The sequence below is a fragment of the Desmodus rotundus genome, chromosome 11 (genome assembly GCF_022682495.2).
Source record: "Desmodus rotundus isolate HL8 chromosome 11, HLdesRot8A.1, whole genome shotgun sequence".
In the NCBI taxonomy this organism is placed as follows: Eukaryota; Metazoa; Chordata; class Mammalia; order Chiroptera; family Phyllostomidae; genus Desmodus; species Desmodus rotundus.
The window spans coordinates 67,584,004-67,608,997 of record NC_071397.1 but is presented as its reverse complement, the minus strand read 5'-3'; the positions used below and the strand labels follow the sequence as shown (position 1 = coordinate 67,608,997).

The 24,994-nt window shown below is 38.9% G+C and overlaps 1 protein-coding gene across 2 annotated transcripts; it reads left to right on the top strand.

Moving 5' to 3' along the window:
• The first annotated feature begins 14,830 nt into the window (after nt 1–14,830).
• Nucleotides 14,831–24,994, top strand: FAM162B (family with sequence similarity 162 member B). Of its 2 annotated transcripts, none has more exons than XM_024552247.4 (4): nt 14,831–15,433; nt 15,571–15,679; nt 19,867–19,975; nt 23,454–24,994. In XM_024552247.4, exons 1-4 carry the CDS (start codon nt 15,262–15,264, stop codon nt 23,550–23,552), a joined length of 489 nt encoding a protein of 162 aa, XP_024408015.2. In that variant the 5' UTR covers nt 14,831–15,261; the 3' UTR covers nt 23,553–24,994. The 2 variants fall into 2 exon arrangements, with proteins under 2 accessions (XP_024408015.2, XP_053769455.1); XM_053913480.2 differs by having other exon boundaries at nt 14,836–15,433; nt 15,568–15,679; nt 23,454–24,992.

Below are 24,994 nucleotides of genomic sequence, written 5' to 3'. Positions count from 1 at the left end.
CTTCAACAGCATAAAAAATATCCAGTCAGAAACAAAGGATACATAATTGAAATAAAGAACAATTTACAGGTAAACAACAGTAGAGTGGATAAGCCAAGAATCAAATCAATAATTTGGAACATAAAGGAGCAAAAACAGCCAACCAGAACAATAAGAAGAAAGCAGAATACAAAAAAATGAGGATGGTGTAAGCAGCCTCTGGGATAACATCAAGCATTCTAACATTTGCATCATAAGGGTGCCAGAAGGAGAAGAGAAAGAGCAAGAAATTGGAAATCTACTTGAAAAAATAATGAAAGAATGCTTCCCTAATTTGGTGAAAGAAATAGACATTCAATTCCAGGAAGCACAGAGAGTCCCAAACAACATGGATGCAAAGAGGCCCACTCCAAGACACATCATAATTAAAATGCTAAAGGTTAAAGATAAAAAGAGAATCTTAAAAGCAGCAAGAGAAAAGAAGTTAGTTACCTATGGGGAAGTTCCCATAAGATTGTCAGCTGATTTCTCAAAAGAAACTGCAGACTAAAAGTGATTGGCAAGAAATATTCAAAGCCATGAAAAGCAAGGACCTACAGCCAAGATGGCTCTCATTTAGCAAAGCGATCATTTAGAATTCAAGGGCAGATAAAGAGCTTCCAAGACAAGAAGAAACTAAAGGAGTTCATCAACACCAAACCATTATTATATGAAATGTTATAGGGACTTCTTTAAGAAAAAGATCAAAACTATGAACAATGAAATGGTAATAAATACATATCTATCAACAATTGAATCTAAAAAACAAACTAAGCAAACAAAAGGAACAGAGACAGAATCATGGATATGGAGAGCATTTTGATGGTTGCCAGATAGGAGGGGGCTTTTGCGGAATGGGTGAAGAGGTAAGGGGATTAAGAAGTACAAATAGGTAGTTACAGAATAGCCATGGGGATGTAAAGTACAATATAGGAAAGGGAGTAGCCAAAGAACTTATATGCATAACCCACAGATATGAAGAAAGGTGTGGGGATTGCCTGAGAGAGTGGGGGGGTTGTTGAGTATAAGGGGGCCAGGGGGAAAAATTGGGACAACTATAATAGAATAATCAATAAATTATATATTAAAAAGATATTATATGAATTTTATTTAAAATATATATTTAATAAAATTCTTAAAATAAATATTTTAAAAACAAATATACAGTGGAACAAGGCAGATAACTGAAATAAAGTCTAGGAATAGTGGCTGCTCTTGTACTAAATTCAGTTCTGGGCAGTTAGTCAAAAGAAGTGGACACCACCACCCTCAACGGGCACAACCGTCAGAAATGTTGAAAAAGTGATAGTCTAGGAGGCTTGTTGTCTGGTCTTGGCTCCTTCTATATTTGCTGTGTAACCTTACAAGTCCCCATCCCTCCTCACAATTCTTTGAAGAACTGTCCACTCTATGTGCTACTGGAGGGAATGTCAGTCCTGGAGGACCACAGTGGTGGAAAGGTGACTCTGACTGAGCCAAAGAGTCCACCTGAGTCCTTTCTGTCCTTGGAGGGAGAGAGAAACACTCTCCCAGACTTTAATTTGTGAATAAGGTTCCAGTCATCATCTTTCTTGTTACATGAGGACCCCTGTTTGAAGCAGAAGAAAGTGAGTTCAGAATGAAAAGTGAAGTAGATCCAAGTAAAGGAAAGGAGGAAGAGAGGAAAAGGAAAGGGGGGAGGAAGGGAAGGGGAAGAAAAAGGAGAGGAAGGGAGTGATTTGAGCATGTTGAGTCAGCTGTGCTTAAAGCCGGACTATCCTTAAACTACTATGAGAGCCTGTGCTTTTTTCTTCAGCATATTTTCTCAGATTTCTCTTATTTAAAATAAAAAAATCATGATTAAAACATTCGTGCTTCACAACATTGGTTACATTTTTCCATCTGTAAAGTGAAAAGGAATGAAATAAATTTATTTCAGATTTTCCTTTCAAGTCTAAAGTTCCATAGTTTTCCCTAGATTAATTGTGTGAACTTCTGGACAGGGGTATTATCTGACCTATTTTGGTTCCCCAAATTCCTGGCAATTAGTAGGCTTTCAATAACTATTTCTTTTAGTCAATTTAAAAAAAAACAGGCTGGCCATTCTCAAACATATCCTTTTATAAAGCATTTACTTTTGTCATTTTTGTTTGCTTATTTCCTATCTGTATCCCTAAAGAAGCAATGTCAGATATGAGCTCATATTTGATGAAGCAATGTCAGATATGAGCTTCCCTTTTCTGGGAAGGAAGCTAAATAATGTAGTTAAATCTCTGAATGTGTTTAATCACCAACTGAGAAATATGCATTGTACAGTAAATTTGATTCCATGGGAAATACAATACTCCAAAAGTTATGTATTATTGACATAGCCCAAGTTAGAGGGGAAATTATTATAATTTATGTACATTGTGATATGATAATAAATTATTAATTATATAATCATTCTATCATCATAAACTTTAAGATTTAATATTTCTTGCTTTCTGTCCATAGAAAACAAAAAAATGTGAAAGAATTTATTGGATCAGTAGATTTTTTAAAAGGATAAGCCAACTTTTAGAACTTTAGCTCATGCTTCTGTTAATGTCTACACTTCCTTTTTCGTATCTTCCCTGCCCCCCCCAAAAAAATACATATACCTTAATTGGCCCTCCAGGTAGCGGGAGAAAATAACAAATCACTTTGCTGAACACATGAGAGTTCTCGTTCTCCTCTAAGACAGTACTCACGGTGTGCTGGGGCTAACTCTAAGAACCTGATGTGCAACCCACCAGAATGACTTTATCCCTAAATCACTGCCTGTAATGAAGCTCTACTGGAAGCTGAGAAAATATAAGTTATTAGTCAGATGGACAACCAAGGCTTCCAGTGGTGACAGAGAGAAGAAAACAACTATCCTATTTTCACTGGGCGTGGGTGTCAAGAATTTCTATATAAAAACAATGTTCCATAATTCCCGGTACTCATAGAATGTATACATTTATAAATCACACACATATCTGTCTTCTGGTACTTAAACTTTTCTCTATAACCATACACAAGGAGTTTGGGTGGGGAAAGCAGAGAGAAAGGGGTCCTTAGAAATGTTGGAAGAAGAAATGCCGTACGCACACACTATTCCCTTGAAGCACCTTGCCAGGAACACCATGCAAGTGTGGCCTTGTCCTTGGTATTGCATTTACGTAGTAACTTGAATGTCTCAAAAACATTTCTTGATATTGTTACCAAGTCTTAACTGTGCCTTAGTTTTCTTATGTGAGAAAATGACGATAAATATACTTGCCCTGTCCACCACATAAGGCTCTCATAAAGATCAAAAGAGATAATATACGCTAAAGTGCTTTGAAAGCTATAAATCACTATTCAAAATATTATTACCGTCCTCATCACTGTTATTATTTGTTTTCACAACAATCTGGTGAGGTTGGTGACTAGTAAGGAGGAAACTAAGGAACAGTAAGATTACATGTTTTGCCTGAAGTCAAACAGCTATTGGGTGGCCAAGTTGTTATGAATTCAGACATGCTTACCTGCTAGTACACTATACAAATTTGTGTACACTGAAAATCAAACAAAGAATAGATTTCCAGAGTTGTATATGAACAGTTTTTAATTCATTTGACCTAAAATGTTTAAACTTTAAAAAAAAATTATTAATAATCTTACAGACGTCCAAGTCAAACTATCAGGTTAAAATCATAAACCTGTTTTTCCAGTGAAGAAATCAAAACCAGATATGGAAAAAAACAGGTACTGTATTCTCAGACTTCAAAATTTGTAACTTTTACAGAACAACTTTTGGGGGATGGATTTGCCAATATTCATCACAACCAAAGAAAGAGTCTCTGATTTAGTAATTCCTCTGCTAGGAATTTAATCTTCAGAAATATAATCTGAACTACTCAGAGATTTTTTTACAGTATATTCTTTGTAACAATCTTTATAATAATTTTAAAAGTTAAAAATTTGAAACACCTTAAATGTCTACAAAGAATCCACTATACAATGGGACATTTGTTCAACAAAATATTGTCCAACCATTTGAAAAGGCGAGGTAAGTTTATATAAACAGATTCTAAAAGAGCCTGCCATTCACTGTGTATGATAGAAACCAATGGCAGAAAGTCTAATTTTTGCACATATTATGCGTATATAAGACTGGAAAGAAGTATCTGATAACATTAGTTTCCCCTCAAGAGCACACAGTCGAGTAGACTCACTGTCTATGTTTCGTGATTGTTTGAATTTTCATGACAATGAGCATATTTTATTTCAGAATGAAAATTAAATAAAAATAACTTCTTAACCAGTCCATTTGCTGATTTGTTGGTATCTCAATGAAAATCATGTTGTATACAATAAAAATAGAAAAAATAAATGATAAAGAATATTCTAAAACAGAATGATAATGATAAAGATAAAATTAGAAATAATCTGTGTCCACCGTAGAAATAAAATAAAATATAACTCTATTTTTATAACTAAATATTATGACACTACTTAAAAAGATAAAGATTAGGCTGCAAAATAGAAATTGCTTATGAAGTCATAATTAAAAGTTTTTAAATGTTTTGGGTACTCTAATTAGAACTCTATAAATATAGAAAAATAGAAAATATTTTTGTTCAGGATATATGAATATGGGATAATTTTGTTATTTTAATGTTATTTTAATAATACGTAGTTAAGTAACCTAATGGAGTATATTGAAATTTACAGATGATACGAGTGAGATTGCTCCCATCAACTTGCAACTCTGTCGCTACTACTTAGGGTGAAAGAACCCTCTATAAAGTGAATGCAATAAATGTGAACAGCATGCCATAAAGCACAATTGTTTTCTAATGAATAAATGCCAGTTTCAATTGTCTGGAGGCGGAGGAAAAAAAACTTGAAAAAATGCAATGTCTGAAACCACATCTGTTTTTAGTGGAAAGATTATTACAGACTATCGAATAGATTTACTTTTGAGGGGGTGGGGGTATGACACTAAGCTCATAATTTGATTCCAGGCATGTCACATAACCCACTGGTCATTCAGGCTAAATGGCAATAGTATACTTACACTTTCTTCTGACAATGAGAATAGTCTCTACTTAGAATTTTTAACTGCCAAAAGAAAAAAAAGACAAAAAGTGCATGTATTTGAAATTCAGAATTCAGACTGTGAGTTAGTTGAGGGCAAGGACAGAACGGGTCCTCGTCACAGGCCTTGAGTTGAGTGAAGGGCCCCGACTCTGGGCGTTTGTAGAACAATTTGAAATAGTACTGCCACCTGGTGGGAAATTCCATTTTTACTTTTTACTTACAGACAGTACTGGCACGGGCAAAAGTAGGTTTGCAGTTGTGAGTATGTGAAAGTATTATCATTTATTAATTATTTTACAATGCTTTTCTATTATAACTGTAAACCTAATTTTGCCTGCCCCTGTGTAACTGGAACGAAGACCCTCATGGAATACTTGTAGAGCAATTTCATGATAAACACTAATATCAATGTTTTCATTTAGTCCAATACTGACAAATTTACTAGTCCAATACTGACTAGTAAAATATATATTTTACTAGTTTACCAACATAAGAAAACTAACAAATAGAAATGCAAAGATAAATTCTTAAAAGCAAAGGATTTTTTTCTATCTTAAAATTCTATGCCTAGCAAACTTCTAATTAAGAATGAGGCTTCTCCAGTGATTGCAGAGGGAAGGGAGGGTGGGTGGAAGTGGAAGAGGATATTCAGGGGATAAATGGTGATGGAAAAATATAAAATAAATTTTTTAAATAAGTAAAAGAAGACTGAGGGTCTTTTAAAGAAATCTATTGGTTAATTGAAATTCATTAATATATCAAAAATAATACAACTTCATAATCAGCTTTTAATCTAAGCATCCAAAGTTTGCTAATGTAATAACCCCATTTCACCTGAAAAAGTATAGAATCTCTTTTAATAAGTTATACTCTTTTATTCTTTTTAAAATAACCTTACAAATTAAGCCCTGGCTGGTGTGGCTCAGTGGATTGAGTGCTGGCCTGCAAACCAAAGGGTTGCTGGTTCAATTCCCAGGCAGCGTACATGTCTGGGATGCAGGCTAGGTCTCCAGTAGGGGGTGCTTGAGAGGCAATCATACATTAATGTTTCTCTCCCTCTCTTTCTCCTTCCCTTCCCCTCTCTACAAATAAATAAACAAGCAAACAAACAAATAAATAAATAATCCATCCTTGCAAATTCAGAATAGAAGAAACATTCTTTATCTGATCAAATCTAGCTACTTATACTGTGTTGTATAGTATCTCCCCAACTCCAAATTCACATCTATCTGGGACCTGGGAATGTGACCTTATTTGGAAATGAGAGCCTTGTAGATGTAGTCTGGTTAACATATAGTCATACTGGGTTAAGGTGCACCCTAAACCCAGTATGACTGGTGTACTTATAAGAAGAAAATTTGGAAACAGAGATAAACAGACAGGAGAGAAGGTGATATAAAGATGGAGGCAGAAATTGGAAAGATGCACTTATAACCAAGAACACCAAGCAATGCTAGAAACCACCTGAAGCTAGAAGAGGCAAGGAAACATTCTTCCCTATAGTCTTTGGAGGAAGCATGGCCCTGCCAACATTGTGATTTTGAACTTCTAGCCTCCAGAACTGAGGGAGTAAACTGATATTGTTTTAAGGCACTTAGATTGTGATAATTTGTTATGGTAGCCTTAGGAAACTAATACTCCACCCCAACTTTCAAGTCAATTGTCTTAGTCCCTTCAGGCTGCTATAACAAAAATGCCATAGACTAGGTGACTTAAAACAGCAAACATTTACTTCTCATAGTTTTGGAGGCTGGGAAGTCCAAACTCAAGGTGCTGGCAGAGTCCACATCTGCTGAAATCCCACTTCCTAAATAGCCATCTTTCTACTGTAACCTCGCACAGCAGAAGGGACAAGGGAGCTTTCCTGGTCATTTTCAATAAAACTACTAATCCCATTCCCAAGGGCTTCACAATCATGACCTAATGACCTCCCAAAGGACCCACCTCATCATAGTACCATCTTGGCCTTTAGGCTTTCAACACCCAAAATTGGAAAGGGGGTGAAGGAATGAGGTCATAAATACTCAGATCATAGCACCAATATTAGACTCCATGGTGAAATGTGAAAAGTTTCCCATTAAATTCAGGGGCAAAATCCACCATCCTATCTTCTCATAAACACAGTTCTGCAAGCCACAGCCAATGATTACAAGGAGGTATAAAAGTGGGAAGGAAACAAACTGATATGCCTAGTTTTTTATAATATTATTATATAAATAGAGAATTGAAGAATATGTGCAAACCAAAGAACAGAACTGTAAGAAAGTTTAACAAGATTGATGGATACAAGATCAGGATAGAAAACTAAATAGCATTTCCATTTATTGGTAATAACCCATCAAAAAATAATCATTAAAAAATAGGCATTTCCCAAAGTAATAAAAATTCTAAGGATCCTAAGAATAAATTAACTGAAATACAGAGAAATGCCTTTACAGAGAAATTACTAAATGTTTATTAAGGACATAAAAGAAAACCTGGATGAATGCAGACTTCAAATCACGGATTAGAAGACTTGCTATCACAGGGATGGTAAACACTGCCTATATCATCAACTCTCCAAGACTGATTTCAACAAACATCTCAACAGGATTGACAAGCAGACGCCAAGATACTTACGGCAGAACAAAGAGTCAAGATACTCTTGAAGAACAAGGTAAGGGGATTTAAGGTAGCACGGCACTGGTGAAGGGATAGTGGTCCGACCAATGAAACAGAAACGGATACCAGATATGTTCTGGCCACATTAAAAGTCAATGCAGAAATATGGATGGCAGAAATATTAATGATGGCGGGGGAAATGGCTGTCCTTATTGAAAAAATAAATAAATTACAGCCCTAACTCACAACATACACAAAGCAATAGGTGCTAAATATCCCCATGTCTCAAAGCAAGGCACTGTGCTGTCTATGAAGACATGAGAAAGAAATCACCACCCTGGCCAGGTAGCTAAGTTGGTTAGAATGTTGTCCTGATAGTGCAAAGCTGTGGGCTCCATCTGCCATCAGGGCACGTACAAGACTCAACCAATAAATGCACATATGAGTAGAGCACCAAATTGATGTTTCTCTCTCTCTCCCTCTTTCCCTCTGTCTCCCTTCCTCTCTCTAAAATCAAAAAATAAAAATAAAAACAGAAGAAAAGAAAAATAAATCACCCAAAAAACCTTGTGGTTTATATTGGACATGTGGACATACTCATGGATGTCCATTGTGAATGCTGCCTTTCAGAGATGAAAGAAAAAACAACAGCATATAGTTCCCATTCTTCCTCACTGCTGTTATGCCCCCATATGAGATTTGGGTTTAGCAGTGACAAATATGGAGAATTGGGAAGAGGCAACATGTTCTGGGGTCAACAGCTGCCCCATCAGAACAGAGGCAGGGGGGCTCCAGGGTGGGAAGAGGCAGAGCTCCCACCAGGTCAATTCTGTGGGTGGTTCCAAGCGTATTTACCGAAATCTCAGCTGAGACTCCAGTCCTCCAGCATTCCCATGATACCATGAGCTTTATAATATCCTTAATAAAATCTGCAGTTTAGACAAATTACAAAGGATTTTGTCACACTCAAAAGACACAGAATCATCACTTACCTTATGAATACTTAAGATGTTGGAAAGGCCAGGGGAGTGGGATGGGGAAGAGGTTCTTTTCTCTCACCTCAAACCAAAGGAGTGAAATTTTGAAAGAATCACTTGGAGAGAACTTGACACATGCACGCACCCTGGAGTTTGACCCATGACTGTGAAATTTAAATGCAAAAGGTTGTGCCTAAAGCAGCAAAGCAGAGACGTATCCAGCAAGCTCTAACTCCACTGACATGGTGGCAGGGGAAGGAGGGTACTCCCAGGAGCCTGCACAGAGCAACTTCCCTCTTAGAAAAAGAGTCAGCTGGTGACGCCCATCGAAGACAGAGAGCGCCAACATCAGATCACAAAAGAATCTGTTCAGCGAGACCTTTCTTGTGCCTTTCCTCTTCTCCCAACCTTTCTCATTTTCAAATCTGAAGAATCCCTAGAGAACTAGTGAAAAGGGCGAGGCGTTAGGGCCAGTCAGAGCATCAAGAGAAGCATAAGGTGGGGAGGTGATAGAAAAGAGACTGACCGCATGCTCCCTTCTTCGGCAGGCTTTCATCTGAAAACAGACCTGAGCTCAGGGAGGGAGGCAAGTTTAATTTTTTAAAAAGTTGAGAATATTTACCTCACAAGGTCGACGCTGATGTACAGTAGGAACTTTGGCAAGTCCAGGTGGCTTAGGGGTTGATGAGTCAGTCTACCTAATTAGAGGCTTCTCTGTTAAGAAGTCCACTTGCCTTATAGATGCCATACGATCCAATCAATTTTATTAATAATACAGGTAAAACTTTAGTCTCCTGTCAGCAAACTCTTTTATTTCTCAATTGGTTTAAAATTGGCAGGAAACAGAAGTATCATTCACTGGGCCTCCTCAAATACCCCAATATTCTACAGTTAGAAAAATAGCCATAAGTCTGTATTTAAGGACCTGTTACTGACTTTAACAGTTTTCTTTTTGTATTTTATTATATGATTCACATTTTAATTTTTCTCTAAAATTTCACATTGTTCTCCTTTGTACAATTTTGAACATTTTTGTACATTTTGTACATTGTGACAGAGATTCATCTTATGCTTAATTATAGACAATTACTACATGAGGCAGGATACTTTTCACTTATGTGTAACCAAATTTATTCTATAAAGGCAATTGAGATAGTATGCAAAAAGGTGACCTCACAGTTCAATTTTTCATAAAACTCTTGCACAACTATCAAGTGCTACAAGCACTTCCTTCAGGGCCTCTTCAAAGAGCCTAGCTCTTCATGAGCTAGCTGTCAAGATTTCAGGTGACTACTAGAGGAAGCTACGAAGCACTTCGAACTCAGAACATAATAGTTGTAACAGAAGCAAAGACTAATTAACACTTAGGTACGTACATCTCCATCCCATTTAATCTTTTTTTGCATGATCTAAACAGAACTTTATTACTGAATAATACTTGTCATCGTGTCAATGTCATAAATGCTTTTGTTTTAAAGGTAGTATTTAGTCCAAGTACACATAAGACATAACAATTGAGTATACATTCAAGGAAACAGTTATTTTACATATTTTTAATGCTTGATTTTTGGATAGCCTAGTAGGAATAACTCTTAGGTATGTAGTAATACATATTTAATCTACACTTTCTGATTGAATGAAGAAATGATTTTTCACCTCTTTCACACTCTGTCTCTTAGGTTTCTAGTTCAACTTAAAAAATTCCCATAGATTTTGGTTTTTTAACCCAACCCAGACCACTTCTTGGAGAACTCTGATAATTTAGGTGATTTGTAGTACTAGTGCCCTGCTAATTATAGTTAAGAAATTCTCTTGTAAATCTTCATTATAATTATCATAAATAATGGTTAAGTTTTAATTAGTAAATGGTGATTAATGGGAAATGTGGAGATGTACAAAACAAACAATAAACAACTTAATCTCAGCTTTTTAACTTAGCTCTGTCTCAATTTAAGTATATTTCACACTGAAAATTAGAAATCAGTATGAGTAATCCCAAGTAAAAAGGTCTGAAAGAGAAAAAGAAATTCTTTAATAAGTTGAGGTCTTTTTTTATCCCTGAACAGACAACACATTCAAATAGGCCTCTTCCCAATTTCTGAGAAAATATGAACATATAAGCTAAGAGAGAGACAAGCAGCTGAGAGAAGCCGAAGGAGAATTGTACAAACATGTGTAAGACAAGAGGTCATTGTTTTAAGGGAATTTGGGGTGGCATCATTCACATCATGCTTACAAAAAAACAGCCTTCTTAATTTGTAACCAGATAAGGTGTCATATTGTACATTTATAGCGGGTGAGGTTGATTCTGCAAGCCCCCCTTCCTACGTGTATGCGAGTGCACATGTGTATGTGAAGGGTGGTGTGGGCCTGGGGACTGGAGAAGGACCCGCAAGTCCTCACAGAATTCTACTGAAGCATGCAGATTGGAACCAAGTCAAGTCCTCATTGTGCCTCAAGGGTGAAAAGTCTGTAGCCGGTTTACTAGTTCTTGGGACCACAAAATGCTAACTTTTTCATGCAATAGGCTTACCAGAAACTCTGGAGTTTGCAACTGATCACTGGGGGCCATTGCAGATGCCCCTTCGCTGTACTGAGGGCAGTTTGCATCAACAATACTTCATAAATATGCATGCATTTCATGTTTGCTCTTTCTAGAAGAAGTAAAAGCTGTGTAGTATGGAAAACATAAATGACTTTGAACAGTGCAGGGAGCAGTTAACCTAACCTCTTTTCTTCTGCTTGTATTTCTCAGACTAATGTCTGTAACAAGGGGACAGCAGGTCACTCAACCAGTCAGAACTCGGCGGGGCCTGATGAGCACTGGTCACACACGCAGTGCTTACCCAGCCGCCCGAGCCAGAACTAAACAAACTGTGACGTTAGTTGATGGCTGCTGTGCATCACCATTAGCACAGAGAAATTCAGTGTGACCCACCTACCTGTGGCTAGTGCCATTTTAATGATCTAGGACAGTGATTTCCAACCTTTTTCATTTCATAGCACATATTAACTAATTACTAAAGTTCCCCTAAACACCAAAAAATATATTTTTGCCAATATGACAAAAAACAGGCATAATTTTTATTCATTCACATCAGATGGCTATTGTTGTGATGACTGTTGTCATTTTTTTTATTTCACAATCTAAGGTAGAAGTAGTCAGTGCCCCTGACTAACTAGTCAAGTACTACTTGCATGTTTTAAAAACCCTTACAGCACATCACTGAACTTCGCTTGTCTAGGGATATGACAAGGGCAGAAAATTTGAATCAGATTGTACGAAATACCCAAGCAGGAGGCTTGGAAAGAGTTCTCCCTGGCTCATGATGATTTTTTTTCAGAGTTGTTTTTGTAGTCTGTGGAAAGGGATAAAGGCTGCAGGGATAGAGAAGGAATAAGAAAGAGAGTTGCACCACAAAAGTTTTACATGATTACTTTCATGTTTTAGAACACTGTCTTTGAAGTCGAGGCAGAGAAAGGATTGGAGGAAGAATTGACCAGAGGTGGGTAAATATTTTGAAGGTCATTATGATATGATGGTTAAGAGAGGATAAAGATGGAACTCTAATGAAAACAATGAAAATGGGAATTAAGAAGAATAACTTGAAGATCTGTGTGCAGGAACTCACTAATAGTGTTGGAGATCTCATGTTGAGCTTTTGCTGGTGTCCTAAGCCCATGCTTAGTACCAGTAAGTGACTGGCCCTGGCCTAGGCCACCCACTGCTAAAGTTGCCACAAGTCCCGGAGTTGACTGTGAGCTGGGTCTGCAGGCGAACTGTCACTTTAGAACTTCCCCTACAGAGAGACAAGTAGGGGTTTGGACAAGTTAGTGAGGGCCCCTCCCAGCCCGTCCTCTGGAGCAGGGCACTTCCTAGTGAGGGAATATCCCAGCCAGACTCGAGCTTCTCAGGGTCAGCTCTGCAGCAATCTTTGCATTTCCTGACTTAGCGCATGTCACGCACACGGTAGCTTTTAATAATAAGAAATAATAGTGATTTAAAAATGATCCATACTTTCCACTCAATTTACGTAATGACTTTATTTAGAATGTATTCCTAGTTATAACAGTATACCTTAAGAAGTAACTAATTTACTCTAAGTAATGGAAACACAAACCATACTAATCAAAAACAAGCCTTGAAGGAACAAAACTGAAAATACTATATACAAATCAGATGAACCATGGGACTGAAAAACAATATAGTACAGAAGAGTTAAACCGAAAACACCATGGATTAATAAACTTTGTGAGGGGCAAAGATTATTGTGTGCCTACCTGCTGTAACCTCAGAGCCTAGAAGAGTGCCCAGCACATGGGAGACACTCAATGAACAAATGAGCTGTCCTGGTGGAAGAGAAAGAAGGAGGAGGAGGGGAAAGGGGGAGAGAAATGGGGGGGGGATAATGTAATACAATTAGAGTTTTCTTTTATTAGAAATTGATTCAAATCTCTTTTGAGTTTGCTCCAATTCTAGAAGTAAAGAAAACATCTCTCATGCAGCTGTAAGTAATTTTTGAATGTAGCTCACTGCCAAATAGTGATATTTTAATCCCATCAGGAATAGAGACTAGAATGTAAATTGCCCTTTCTCTCATGACATAAGCCCTTATTCTCTTGCCTGTCCTCCAATGCTAGAAAAACGTGAGATAGAAAATCACGTGTAAATGCCTGACATTTGGATCTCTCCAGGGAAATAAACTTATTTAGCTAGTTTTATATTCCTCAGTGAACTATTAATGATTGGCTGTCTCCCAGAGATGTTCTCCTCTACCGGTATGGATATTTCTTCTCAGTAACATGAGGAAAAATAAAGTATTATAAGAAAAAATAACACATTTGGATAATGGACGAATAATTCTATTTAATAATGGAAGAATAACACATTTGAATAATTGTCAAGTAGCACACTCCTGGAGCAATCAACTATTATGTATGGCAGCCTTCTTTGTCAGGCAGGCGTTCACTCAGTTCATTGTGTAGCACGTCCTCAAGCGTCTCCGTCTTTTCTGAAAGGGGCCCAGAGAGAGTCCATTTTACTACTGAAGACTCGCATTCACGTATTCATTTATTTAACAAATTAAGTATCTACTAAATGCCAATTTTTCAGCCATATCCTGAGGAATCCTTATAGCCAGGGAGCTCAGTCTCCTACAATTCCCCACAAAAGATGTCATGAGTTAAAATGCCTTTGGGTTTGGGACTAGTTAAACAAGAGAATGCGAAAGGAGAGGAACCATGCATTTTCTGAAGTGCTGTTTTGAGACACGCACGTTTCAAAGGGGTATCCCTAACCATCCTTTATAAATAGCTTCCTCCCCACCCCTGCTTACTTTGTTTAGTCCTGTTTTTTTTTCTTCCTCTCTTAATCCCCACTTGACATTGTTCACGGTTCTGTCCAGCTCTGAGAACGGCTGGCACATAGTAGGTTTTTTGTGGTCACTTCATGCATGAATTTAAGAGACAATCATCCTTGTTTTACGAATGAGACCGAGATTGATGACGTAGATGATTTGTGCATGATTGTGCCACACTTAAGTCACAGATCAGGAGTTCAAGCCTCAGTATGAAGGCAAAGCCCGCGATGACTCCTCTCAGCTCACATTTCTCTACAGAGGTATGGCTCTGTCTTCTTCTGTTAAACACCCTTATGTGAAAGACATTTACAAGCACAGGGATCTTGCCTTCAAGAGCCTGCTGCTATAGTTCCTAAGAAAAAAGAAAAGCATATCTGGAGATCCAAGTGAAAGTATAAGGCAACGTCTAGGTGTGGGAGGAGTCTCAGAGACAGTGGACAAGAGGAGGGCAGGCTGGGCCTGGTCTGGGTCTCCAGAGCACTTGCACCCGGCTGGGGTCTGTTGTCCCTGGAATAGGAGGAAGAAAATTCCTTCAGTGTAGACGGCTTTCCTACAAGCCCTTTTTCTGAATCCCTGTTCCCATTTAGACACCACAGAACAGTTGATAGATACACCCTGCTTTTCGCAGAAGGAAGATGGTGGAAGGTAAAAGAAAGGCTCGTTTTGAAGCAAGTTTAGAGGGTCTGTGGTCTTACAAGAGGTGGAGGGAAACAATGTAACGACTGAGGTGGTGTCGCCTGGAAACGAGAAGCAGCAGGGGAGCAGAGGGTGGGGTGAGGAACTAACTTCAACATCAGAAGTGCGTGCCTGTCATTACGCTTACTTGGTAAACATTCGCAGTGTCCTGCGCTTGAGTTCAGTGTACTCTTGTATACCAAAAAGCGGAACCAAAGCGTGAAATCCTGATGGAAACACGTTTCTATTCAATACACGCCTTTAAATGAGCCTTTAAAAAGAGACGGTGAGTCTAAGCGCTCAGTTCTCAAGCAGAGGCAGGCCGCTCCCTGGGCCCACCTGCAGAGGGAATCTGCGTCTAGGGTCGTGACGCCCTAGTCCCTGGTCCCCAGCCCCTGCAGGGCGGGTGAGGGGGACGGACCGCCAGCTGACTGTACGTGCGTCAGAGGCTCCAGCTGCGCATCCCAGCTCCCCGGGGAGCGCCGCGGACTGGGACGGGGGTGCGGGGAGCTGGTGCTCTGGTTCGACCCGAGGCTGCGGGTGCGGGAGCAGGACGCAGAATGCTGGCCGCCTCCAGGAGCCTCCTGCGCCTCCTTCCTGGGCGCATCCTCCGCTGCGCCCCGCGGGCTCCTCGAGAAGCCGCAGGAAGTCGGGTCGCGGCTCTCCGTCCCCAGGGTCTCCCCCGCTACTCCAGCAGTGGGACCCCCAGCGGTTCTGGGCCCCAGGCTCCCGGTGAGTCGGGCGTGGGAAGAGGGCTGCGGCAGGGCGGGCGAGGAGCCAGGGCTGGGGGTCTAGGCGTGAGCGCACGCTGACCTGCTGTGCCGTCGCTGTCTCGGTTCTTCCATCCATCCCCGCCGCTTTCGCAGCAGGGAAGGTTCACAGGGTCCCCGCCGAGCACAAGCCTTCCCAATTCGACAAGAAAATCCTGCTGTGGACCGGGCGTTTCAAAGCGATGGAAGACATCCCGCCTCGAGTCCCGTAAGTGTGCTCTGTGCCGCGACCCGAGTTTCATGGGCTTGGAGGGGTGTGAGGTCCACGCACAACCCGACCTGGGCGCGCCCTGGAACGGAGGCTGCCTTAGTGGTACACAGGGCTTTACACTAACACCTACTGTTTTAAGGAATTTACCTACGCCCTCTATTCGGGTAAACGTCAAGTTCCCCGACTCCACAGGGGGCAGCTAAGCTTGCAGGGAGATTGCTGAAGTTGCGTGAAAACCCAGAAATTCAGTAAGTACTTCCCCCAAAGTTCAGACACACGCGCCCCCCCCCCCCCCGCGAGCTCCCCGCGAGCTCCCCGCCTTGAGGACAGGGAGCTCTCAGGCGGAACCGAAGGCGCGGTCCTCGTCTGTACCCTAGGAGGCTACCGCGGCGCCCGAGGGCGGGGGCGGGGGCTACTGGAGGTTCCCTGCAACACCCGAGGAAGGATCGTGGCCCAGGTGTGGGCTGGAACATCTCTGGGAAGGGGCAGCATCCGCGCGACCTCCTTTTCTGGGGCGGCGGACGCCTGGCGCAGTGGCGATTCTACAGCCTTCGGAGCACTGGCTTCTGTCGGGCTGGGACCCGAGCGTCGCTGGCTTCTTCACCATCCCAAACCCAAGAATAAGGTTCTATAAATGATAAAACAAACTGACAACTTCACCTCCGGGCTAAATGCAGCCTGTCAAAAAAAAAAAAAAAAAGGTAAATGTGAACTAAAGAAAAGTAAACTATTCTTTCTGCAGTTTCAGTTTATGCAAAGCAAAAACCACGTCGCAGCATTTTTGCGAGGTAGTGGGTAAAAAGGGAAGGAAACTAAGAATAAAATCAATCCAGTACTTTTTAAATTGATTTTAAAAATATACTAGAACTATAACATCAAATAAGAACTTAAGATGGTCTGTATGTTATATTTATATAATATAATCGACTCTTTTAGAATAGATAATGAAAGCTGGGACTACATCTTGTTCTGTACATATCACCTACACTTTTATTGCTTATTAATTTACAAGTCACCAAAAGAATCTTAATTAAATGAAAAAATAAAACGTGCTGCAAAATGTTCACTCAATAATGAACTCTCAAACATTTATTCCTTTCTTGGATGAAATTATCCAATGGAGAATAGATAAAAGTTTCAAAATAACATGGAACATAAAATGTGTTTTTAGCATTTATTCACTCATGAAATTTTTTAAATATTATAAACAAATTTTAATTTTCTTCTTTTTTTTTTGAGATCTATACACTGCAAACTGCAGACAGCCCAAAGAAGAAATTAACCTCAGCAAGCTAAGACATCACCCTCAAGTTTGGGGGAGTTTGAGTTCTAGTGCTGTAGCAAAGTAATCAAGAATGTAAAGAACCAGCATCACTGTAAATTAAACTAGGCCTTGGAGGTGGAAGAGGGGATGGGGGGATAAATAGTGTTGGGGGAAATTTTTCAATTTAACTTTATTTAATTTAATTTAAAAAGAGACACTAGTCCCAGTATTGCTTTAACATATCTGGATGTGTGAAGAGACCCATTTTATAGAAATAATTTAATTTCCTCAGGATCACAGTTAAAAGTAGTAGTATAAGCAGGAATTTTTTTTCTTTTTTCTTTTTATTTTTTTAAACTTTCAATCTTTTATTCATTATTATTTTTCTTTTTTTAAATTATCATTTAGTCCCCATATACCCCCCTCACCCCACAACACCAAACAGGGAAATTTAACTTTAAACAAGATGCTTATGAAAAGTACTATAGTTTTTGCTTTGGAAACGTGAAAGTATTTGAATATTTTCCATTTTTTATTTTGCATAATTTTTAAAAGCATTATTACCTAGGAGGGATATGCCTCTAGTGCTAAGTGTTAGACTTACAGGGTAAACAGCTTTCACTTTTTATGCTCTTAATGGACATATAATTACCAAGCGACCTATAATTGCTGTACCAGCCACTAATGACATTTAATAATGACTGTCCTTTTTCTTGTTCTTTCAGTGCTAAACTAATTTGGTATAGTAGATCAAAGCCAGATGGACCGGTAAAAAAGATCAGATCTTTTAGGCTCCATCTGGAACAAAAACCAAAACCAAATATAATCTAATAATGTCTTCATATTTACCTGTTTGCTACAAACATCTTAAAACTCACACTAATCTGCCTAAAATCTAAGGAAAACAGGCTAGGTATTGATTTTCCGTGCTCTTTCAACTAGTAGAAAAGTTTTTCATTTTTTAAAAATATTTTATTTATTTATTTTAAGATAGAGGGGAAGGGAGGGTAAAAGAGAAGGAAAGAAACATCAATGTGTGGTTGCCTCTTGTGAGCCCCCTACTGGGGACCTGCCTGCAACCCAGGCATGTGCCCTGACTGGGAATGGAACCCACAACCCTTTGGTTCGCAGCCCATGCTCAATCCACTGAGCAATACTAGCCAGGGCAAGTTTTTTATTTTTAAGAGAAATTGCAACTTGTCTAATGGAATTTTTTAATGTAACTGCATTTTATTTAAACTTGACATTAGCTAAGAAAGAGTACTGCTGAATACATTCTCCAGGATCACTTTTTAATTATCTGTAAACTGCCACTTCGTATTATTGCAAATTGTTGAAGTTGATTTCAAAATAAAAGGCTTACAGTCATAATTACTCGTGTAACACTACTTTGTAAGTAGTATATCTAAAATTTTGGACAACTTGCATATAACTTTATTAATTTATAAGACTACCCAATTTTTAAGTAAGCATATAAAAGTTCAAATAATAAGAAGAAAATTAAGGAATATTTTCTCTCCTTTTTTGACGAATTGTTGTGATTTTAGTCACTTCTCACTTCTTTTGAAAACCTCATGCAAAAGTCATGAAGGAAACACCTTTTCTTTGTACTTATTCTCATTAAAATATGTAATGTATTATGACAGTATAATAGTCATCCTCACAAAATGTTTAATATTCTCTTTAATTTGGATGCGATGGGAGGTGGCAAGAAGAGATTGGGAGGCCAGTAAAATACAAAATGATGAAAATGAGGAGTTTTTTAAATTACTTTATTGTTGTTCATTTACAGTTGTCTGCATTTTTTCCTCCCCCTCCCCCCCCATTCCATCCAAACTCACCTCCCTCCCTCGCCTCCACCCTCCCCCTTGGCTTTGTCCATGTGTCCTTTATAGTAGTTCCTGAAAACCCTTCTCCCCACTATTCCCTCCCTCCTCCCCTCTGGCTATTGTTAGATTATTCTTAACTTCAATGTCTCTGTTTATATTTTGTTTGCTTTTTTCTTTTGTTGATTATGTTCCAGTTAAAGGTGAGATCATATGGTATTTGTCCTTTACCGCTTGCCTTATTTCACTTAGCATAATGCTCTCCAGTTCCAGCCATGCTGTTGCAAAGGGTATAAGCTCCTTCTTTCTCTCTGCTGCGTAGAATTCCATTGTGTAAATATACCATAGTTTTTGGATCCACTCATTTGCTGATGGGCACTTAGGTTGCTTCCAGTACTTGGCTATTGTAAATTGTGCTGCTATGAACATTGGGGTGCATAGGTTCTTTTGGAGTGGTGTTTCAGGGCTCTTAGGGTATAATCCCAGCAGTGGAATTGCTGGGTCAAAAGGCAGTTCCATTTTTAGTTTTCTGAGAAAATTCCATACTGTTTTCCACAGTGGCTGCACCAGTCTGCATTCCCACCAACAGTGCACTAGGGTTCCCTTTTCTCTGAATCCTCTCCAACGCTTGTTTGTTGATTTGTTTATGTTGGCCATTCTGACTGGTATGAGGTGGTATCTCTGAAAATGAGTTTTAAAAAACAGCCTGTTTAAAACTGAAAACAAAGGCCACAAGGACCAAATGAACATGAGTCATAGATGTAGAGAGGCTTTAATTCTTACTTTAACCCCCGATCAGTGATGGGGGAAAGGATGGAGAGTCAGGCCGTAATACCTAGCAGTTCTATTTTGAGCGGTTAGAAACTAAGCACTACACTGTGGTTTCTCAGTGGCTAACATTAGTAAACTCCTAAATAAACACCTGTCCATTTGAAATTGATAAGATAATGACCTAGCATTTGGAGGTCTTTCATGTCTGCAATTTGCATTCAGGGAAATTTTTGGAATATTAACATTACAAATCATTGTTTAGTATGCCAGTCAGAAAATCATCTTGCTTTAATATAATTAACAGAATACATATCTTGATTTAGGCCAGAAATGATAGACGCTGCAAGAAACAAAGCTCGAGTGAAAGCTTGTTACATAATGATTGGACTCACAATTATCGCCTGCTTTGCGGTGATAGCATCCGCCAAAAGGGTGAGTACCTCTTTAAAATAAAGATTGACTTAAAAATAAAAGACAGATGGAAGTACAGTATGTTTTCACTTGGGATTGTAGGAAAAAAATAGAAGTGAATTTTAAGAAATATTATGAGCTTTCTCAATTTGAGGACTCTTGCTGTTCTTTCAAAGGAAGAACAATGTTGTCTTAGATGCCTTGAGCCACTGACATGTGGAAATAAACTATCTACACTGGAAATAAACTCATTCATGGAAATTTGAGTCAACCTAATAACTACCTGAGCAGGAGGGACAAAAGCTTGTTTCCATTTGTAAGATAAGCAAAATCAAAAACAAAAACAAAAAAACCCCAGAACAGCATATTACCTGATTAAAAATCTGCTCAAAAAGAACTTTGCTGTATGAAAGTTATCCAGACTAGATCATCCTTGAATTATGAACTCAATTAGCTATTGCGTAGAATCGTGTAATGCAAAAGTTGGAAGTAATCACAAAGGCTGACTAGTTTGTCTATATCCTGTATCTAAGCGCTTTTCTTGCCATCTTCAGTATGTGGTTTCTAGAGTGAAATTAAGAGCTAATTCATTATTCGCTAATTTTATTTCTTGCTTCCCCAAATCCTCCCATCTGCTTATCACTTTTTACCGTGAATACATAACACATATTGGGAGATATCTAATGCATCCTTATGAGTCTTCTCCAGTCTTAATTACTCTATCCCTAAAAACTTTCCTCTATTTGAAGCTCTCCTGTGGACACACTCCAGTTTATTGGTGACTCTATTCATTGTGGCACCTGCAACTAAGCCTGTTGAATATAACTTTCTTGTTTATGAATACTATGTTTTAGTAGTGCAGTAAGAGTTGGAACTAGATTTTGACAGCTGCATACACAGAATAGTTTGCTTGGATCCATACATTTTAATTCCCTGGACTAGTGCCCAGAGAATGGTAATTTAGAATGGTACCTTTGCCTACTCCCATGATTCTGCTCTTCTCTACTTCCCAGGTTTTCAAGAGCATTTGAGCCCAATGATTCACATATGAACTAGGGCCTGTAAGCTTACTGATGCTCTGTACATGTCCATTTATTATGTTATCTTGGCAAAGGACTTATAGTTTGAAATTATTCTCATCAGATGGAAAGTTTCTTAAATATCTGTTGGGCCGAACACTTAAACAGAAATGAAGCAATTTGGTCGTCTCTTGTTTTTAACCTACCCTAGATAAAATGGCTGCCCACCAAGTCGATGGTTGCCTGGCTCTTAAATGACAGACTGAAGCCTATTACTGTCTGGACTCTTCCTCGTTTCATTCCATGTTCTCTTTGTTCGTTGCGCTCCATCCACACTGGTTCTTTTCTATTTTTTAATACACCAAACTCCTCCTCCTCGCTGGGCATTCCTTCCTTTCCTTGTTCTTGCCATAGATGGCTTCCTCTCATTCTCCTTCGAGAAAGCTTCACTAAGCACCCCATCCATCATGGCCTCTCCCAGCTACTGACTATGTTATCACCCTTCCAGCTGCTCATGAGTGAGTCATGGCACGTCATCGATCCTGTTGGCTCTATTTGAAAATATGTCCGCAACTGGGCTCATGCTCACTCTCTCTCCTGATAGTGTCCTGGTCTGTTGCCTCGTTTATTGCAGTGTCTTCTAAAATGGTCTCACTGCTGTCCCTCTTGCCTCTCTCCAATTCTCCTTTTATTTTGAGTCATTAATGCAATTACCTTAACTAAGATTGTGGCATATGGAGGCAGAGGTTAGAAATTTGAAATATATTTGGGGAGGCACAAAGAATAGAGCTTTGTGATAAATTCAAAGTGAGAAGAAGTAAGAAAATAGAACAAAGAAACCCAAAAGCCCGGGTTTTTGACTTGAAAAACTAGATGGATGACGATGCCATTATTGAGGTAAGGCTGGAGAAAGAACTGGTAGGCATGACAGTCCTGTATTTTAGATATGTTAACTGTGAGGGGCATATTAGCCACCATCGTCGAACTTTTGTTTATTCTGCTAAGGACATCATATGCACTTTAGTCTAAGAATCTATGAGGGGGGAGCCCCCAAAAATCAGAATTATCTTCTCAAGGGTGGGCCCTTTGTAATACAGGCTTCCCTGCTAGGTGAGTGTTCTAGGAACCCATCTGTAACAGCGTACCAGCTGGCACTGTTGTGAGAGGCTGCATTCGGCTTCAGTGAATTTTTTTTGAAGACTCTTTCAGTGTGTTTGCCCATTTCATGATGGGTGATCTACGAGTGCACCTGCCCACACCGCACTGAGTGCTCAGCAGTTTTTCACCAAAAATGGCATGACCCCTCTGCTCCACCCTCCCTATTCACCTGATCTTACCCAAAGCAAATTTTTTTGTTTCCCTGGATGAAAAAGTCCTCAAAGGGAAACATTTTGCCAGTGTGAAAGAGGAGAAACCAAAAATAGCAGCAGCACTAAAAGGTGTCAAAATCAACAAGTTCAAAAACTGTTTTGAGCAGTAGAAAAAACATCTTGATAGGTGTACTGCATCAAAAGGAGAGTTTGAAGGTGACGGAAGTTTAAGAATAAGTACACATTTTTTTATAAATAAATTCTGGTTTTTGGGTCCCCCCTCATATAACTTCCCTTACTTCTGAAAAAGTCTAAGCTGTCATAACTTTAAATACAGCCCTGCCCCCCGGTGTATCTATTGTCTGTCTACCTATTATGTATGTTGCATCCATGTTATGAATGTGTGTTACAACTTCTAATTCTGTTCTCCGTATCTCTTAACTCCTCTATTTTCTTGTATCTTTATCTCTGTGCTGAATTTAGATTACTTCCTCTGATCTGTTTTCTAGCTAGAGTTCTTCTTAATTAAGATACTAATTATCTTTTCTTTTCACAGGTGATTTTTTTCCTTCTCAGATAAATGCCTATTTTCTTTGCCAGTTCCTGTGGCTGGTGAGAGGAGTTTTAAAATTCCATAGGGGTACCTTTTCCTGATACTTCCCATTTTTTATTGGTAGCTCAACTCTATGCCCAAGATCCAAATCCTGGACATGCCTGTTGGTACAGAGGTTAAACTCCCAGGCCACTGCTGTTAAAGCCAATATTTTTTCCCAGTGCTCCCGGAATGAAACCATTTCCTTCTATCCTGGATCCAGTCCTTCTCATTCCCCCCATCAATTCATGCCCTTTCAGTTCTTTTCATTTCTGTTACCTGAGGATTTCCCTTCACTTATTTTGAGCGAACATTTTTGTTACTGTTTATCCAACAATGACATCTATGTGTGCTGAGACAGGGTGGGCAGATTTCTGATCCCAGCTGCCCTGTTGACTGGAAGTCTAGCAACTGAAGCAATTTTTTTTTCTATACCAAAGAATCATTTTCTTGGATACTATGTGTGATAGATGTTTTAAATTACTTTTCTCTTTTTCACAGAATCTCTCCTATATATGTCTACCTACAACACAAATTTTTTCTCAAGAGTTACAATGCTATTTTTTTTTTTTTTGCAGGCTGTGCAAAGACATGAATCTTTAACAAGTTGGAACCTGGCAAAGAAAGCTAAGTGGCGTGAAGAAGCTGCATTGGCCGCGCAGGCTAAGGCTAAATGACACTCTGAGTGATGAAGAATTGATCAGAATATCATCACTATTATCAGCAACAATAAAAGATAGGTAAAATGGAGTATTTAACAAAATATTTGCCATGGCATTTTTTAGTGTCAAGAAGTACAAAAGCCTTCTGTATTTTCACCTTTTAGTAAACTTTTACTGAAGCATACATTCAGACAAGTACACGATAAATAGATTTCACATAGTGAGCACACCTGTGTAACCACTGCCCAGGTGCAGACGCAGCACACCAGCAGCACCCCAGAAACCTCCTCTTCAACCCCTGTTCCCCATTGCCCTCCAAAGGGAACCATCATTGTGGATTTTACCACCACACATTAGTTTTGGGCCTTACGTAAATGGAATTACACAGTATGCACTTGTGAGTGTAGATTCTTGTGCTCAACATTATGTTGTCAGATGTATACACAAGTTATGTGTAGCATGAATTCATTTACTTTTAGTGCTATAATATTCCATTGTATGAATATGTCACAATTTATCTGGCTAGTTGGTCCACTTTTTGGTCATTATAGATAATGCCAAAATGTCCTTCTGTGCATGTCATTCAAATGTTGTTGAACTAAAATCACTAAGGGGTCTTTGAAATCTAACTAATTTTCGAGCTCACATTCTACTGTATTTGGTAACTGGATAGTCCCTCTAGTTATTTTTTATAGTTTGTAACTACGTGGAACAGGATTAAAAATTCTGATAAACCAAGAACTCTTCATTTCAAAATCTATTTTAAAATTATGAAAGTACTAAGACAGTACTTGTACAAGCAATTCTAGGAACACAAACATTAAAGAAAGAAAAATGGTGTCAGTGGTCTTCAAACTCGTTTGAGCAAGCCCTAAAACAGCTTTTAAAATTATGTATCTCCTCCTCTTACAGTTTTAATTTAGCATCTATGTTTAATTAAATTTATTGGGTTTAAAACCACATACATTTCATGTGTGACATCTGTATAATTTTTGTCATAAATGTAAGTAGTTGAAATGGCATAATTTCCAGCTTATTGTATATCACATGTACCTTGTATGTTTTCCATCATAACCCTGAAGCTACAGTCAGCTCCCTCATTCTAATGAGGGTGTCTGCTTTGTAATCTTAAGGAAAAGGCCAATCCTCATTGTCAAACTAATGAGCCAGATCAAACTTGTACTTTATGTTAGAAGAAGTCTGACTTTGATTTGGAAATGAAAGTGTTAACACACACTTCTGTGATGATAGTCTCACTTCTGCATTCGGCTCTAAGACAGAGATGGCATGAAGCATTGCTGCGCCCACCCCTTGGGTGAACCAAGGCACTGACTGCTCTGACTCTTCACACACCTGCTTGCTTTGCTTTGCCGTTTCTCAGCAGGGACCCATTGCTGAACTATCCCTTTTGTCACCCAGAAGTTTTCTGCAACACAGAGAAAAGCATGAGTAAGATT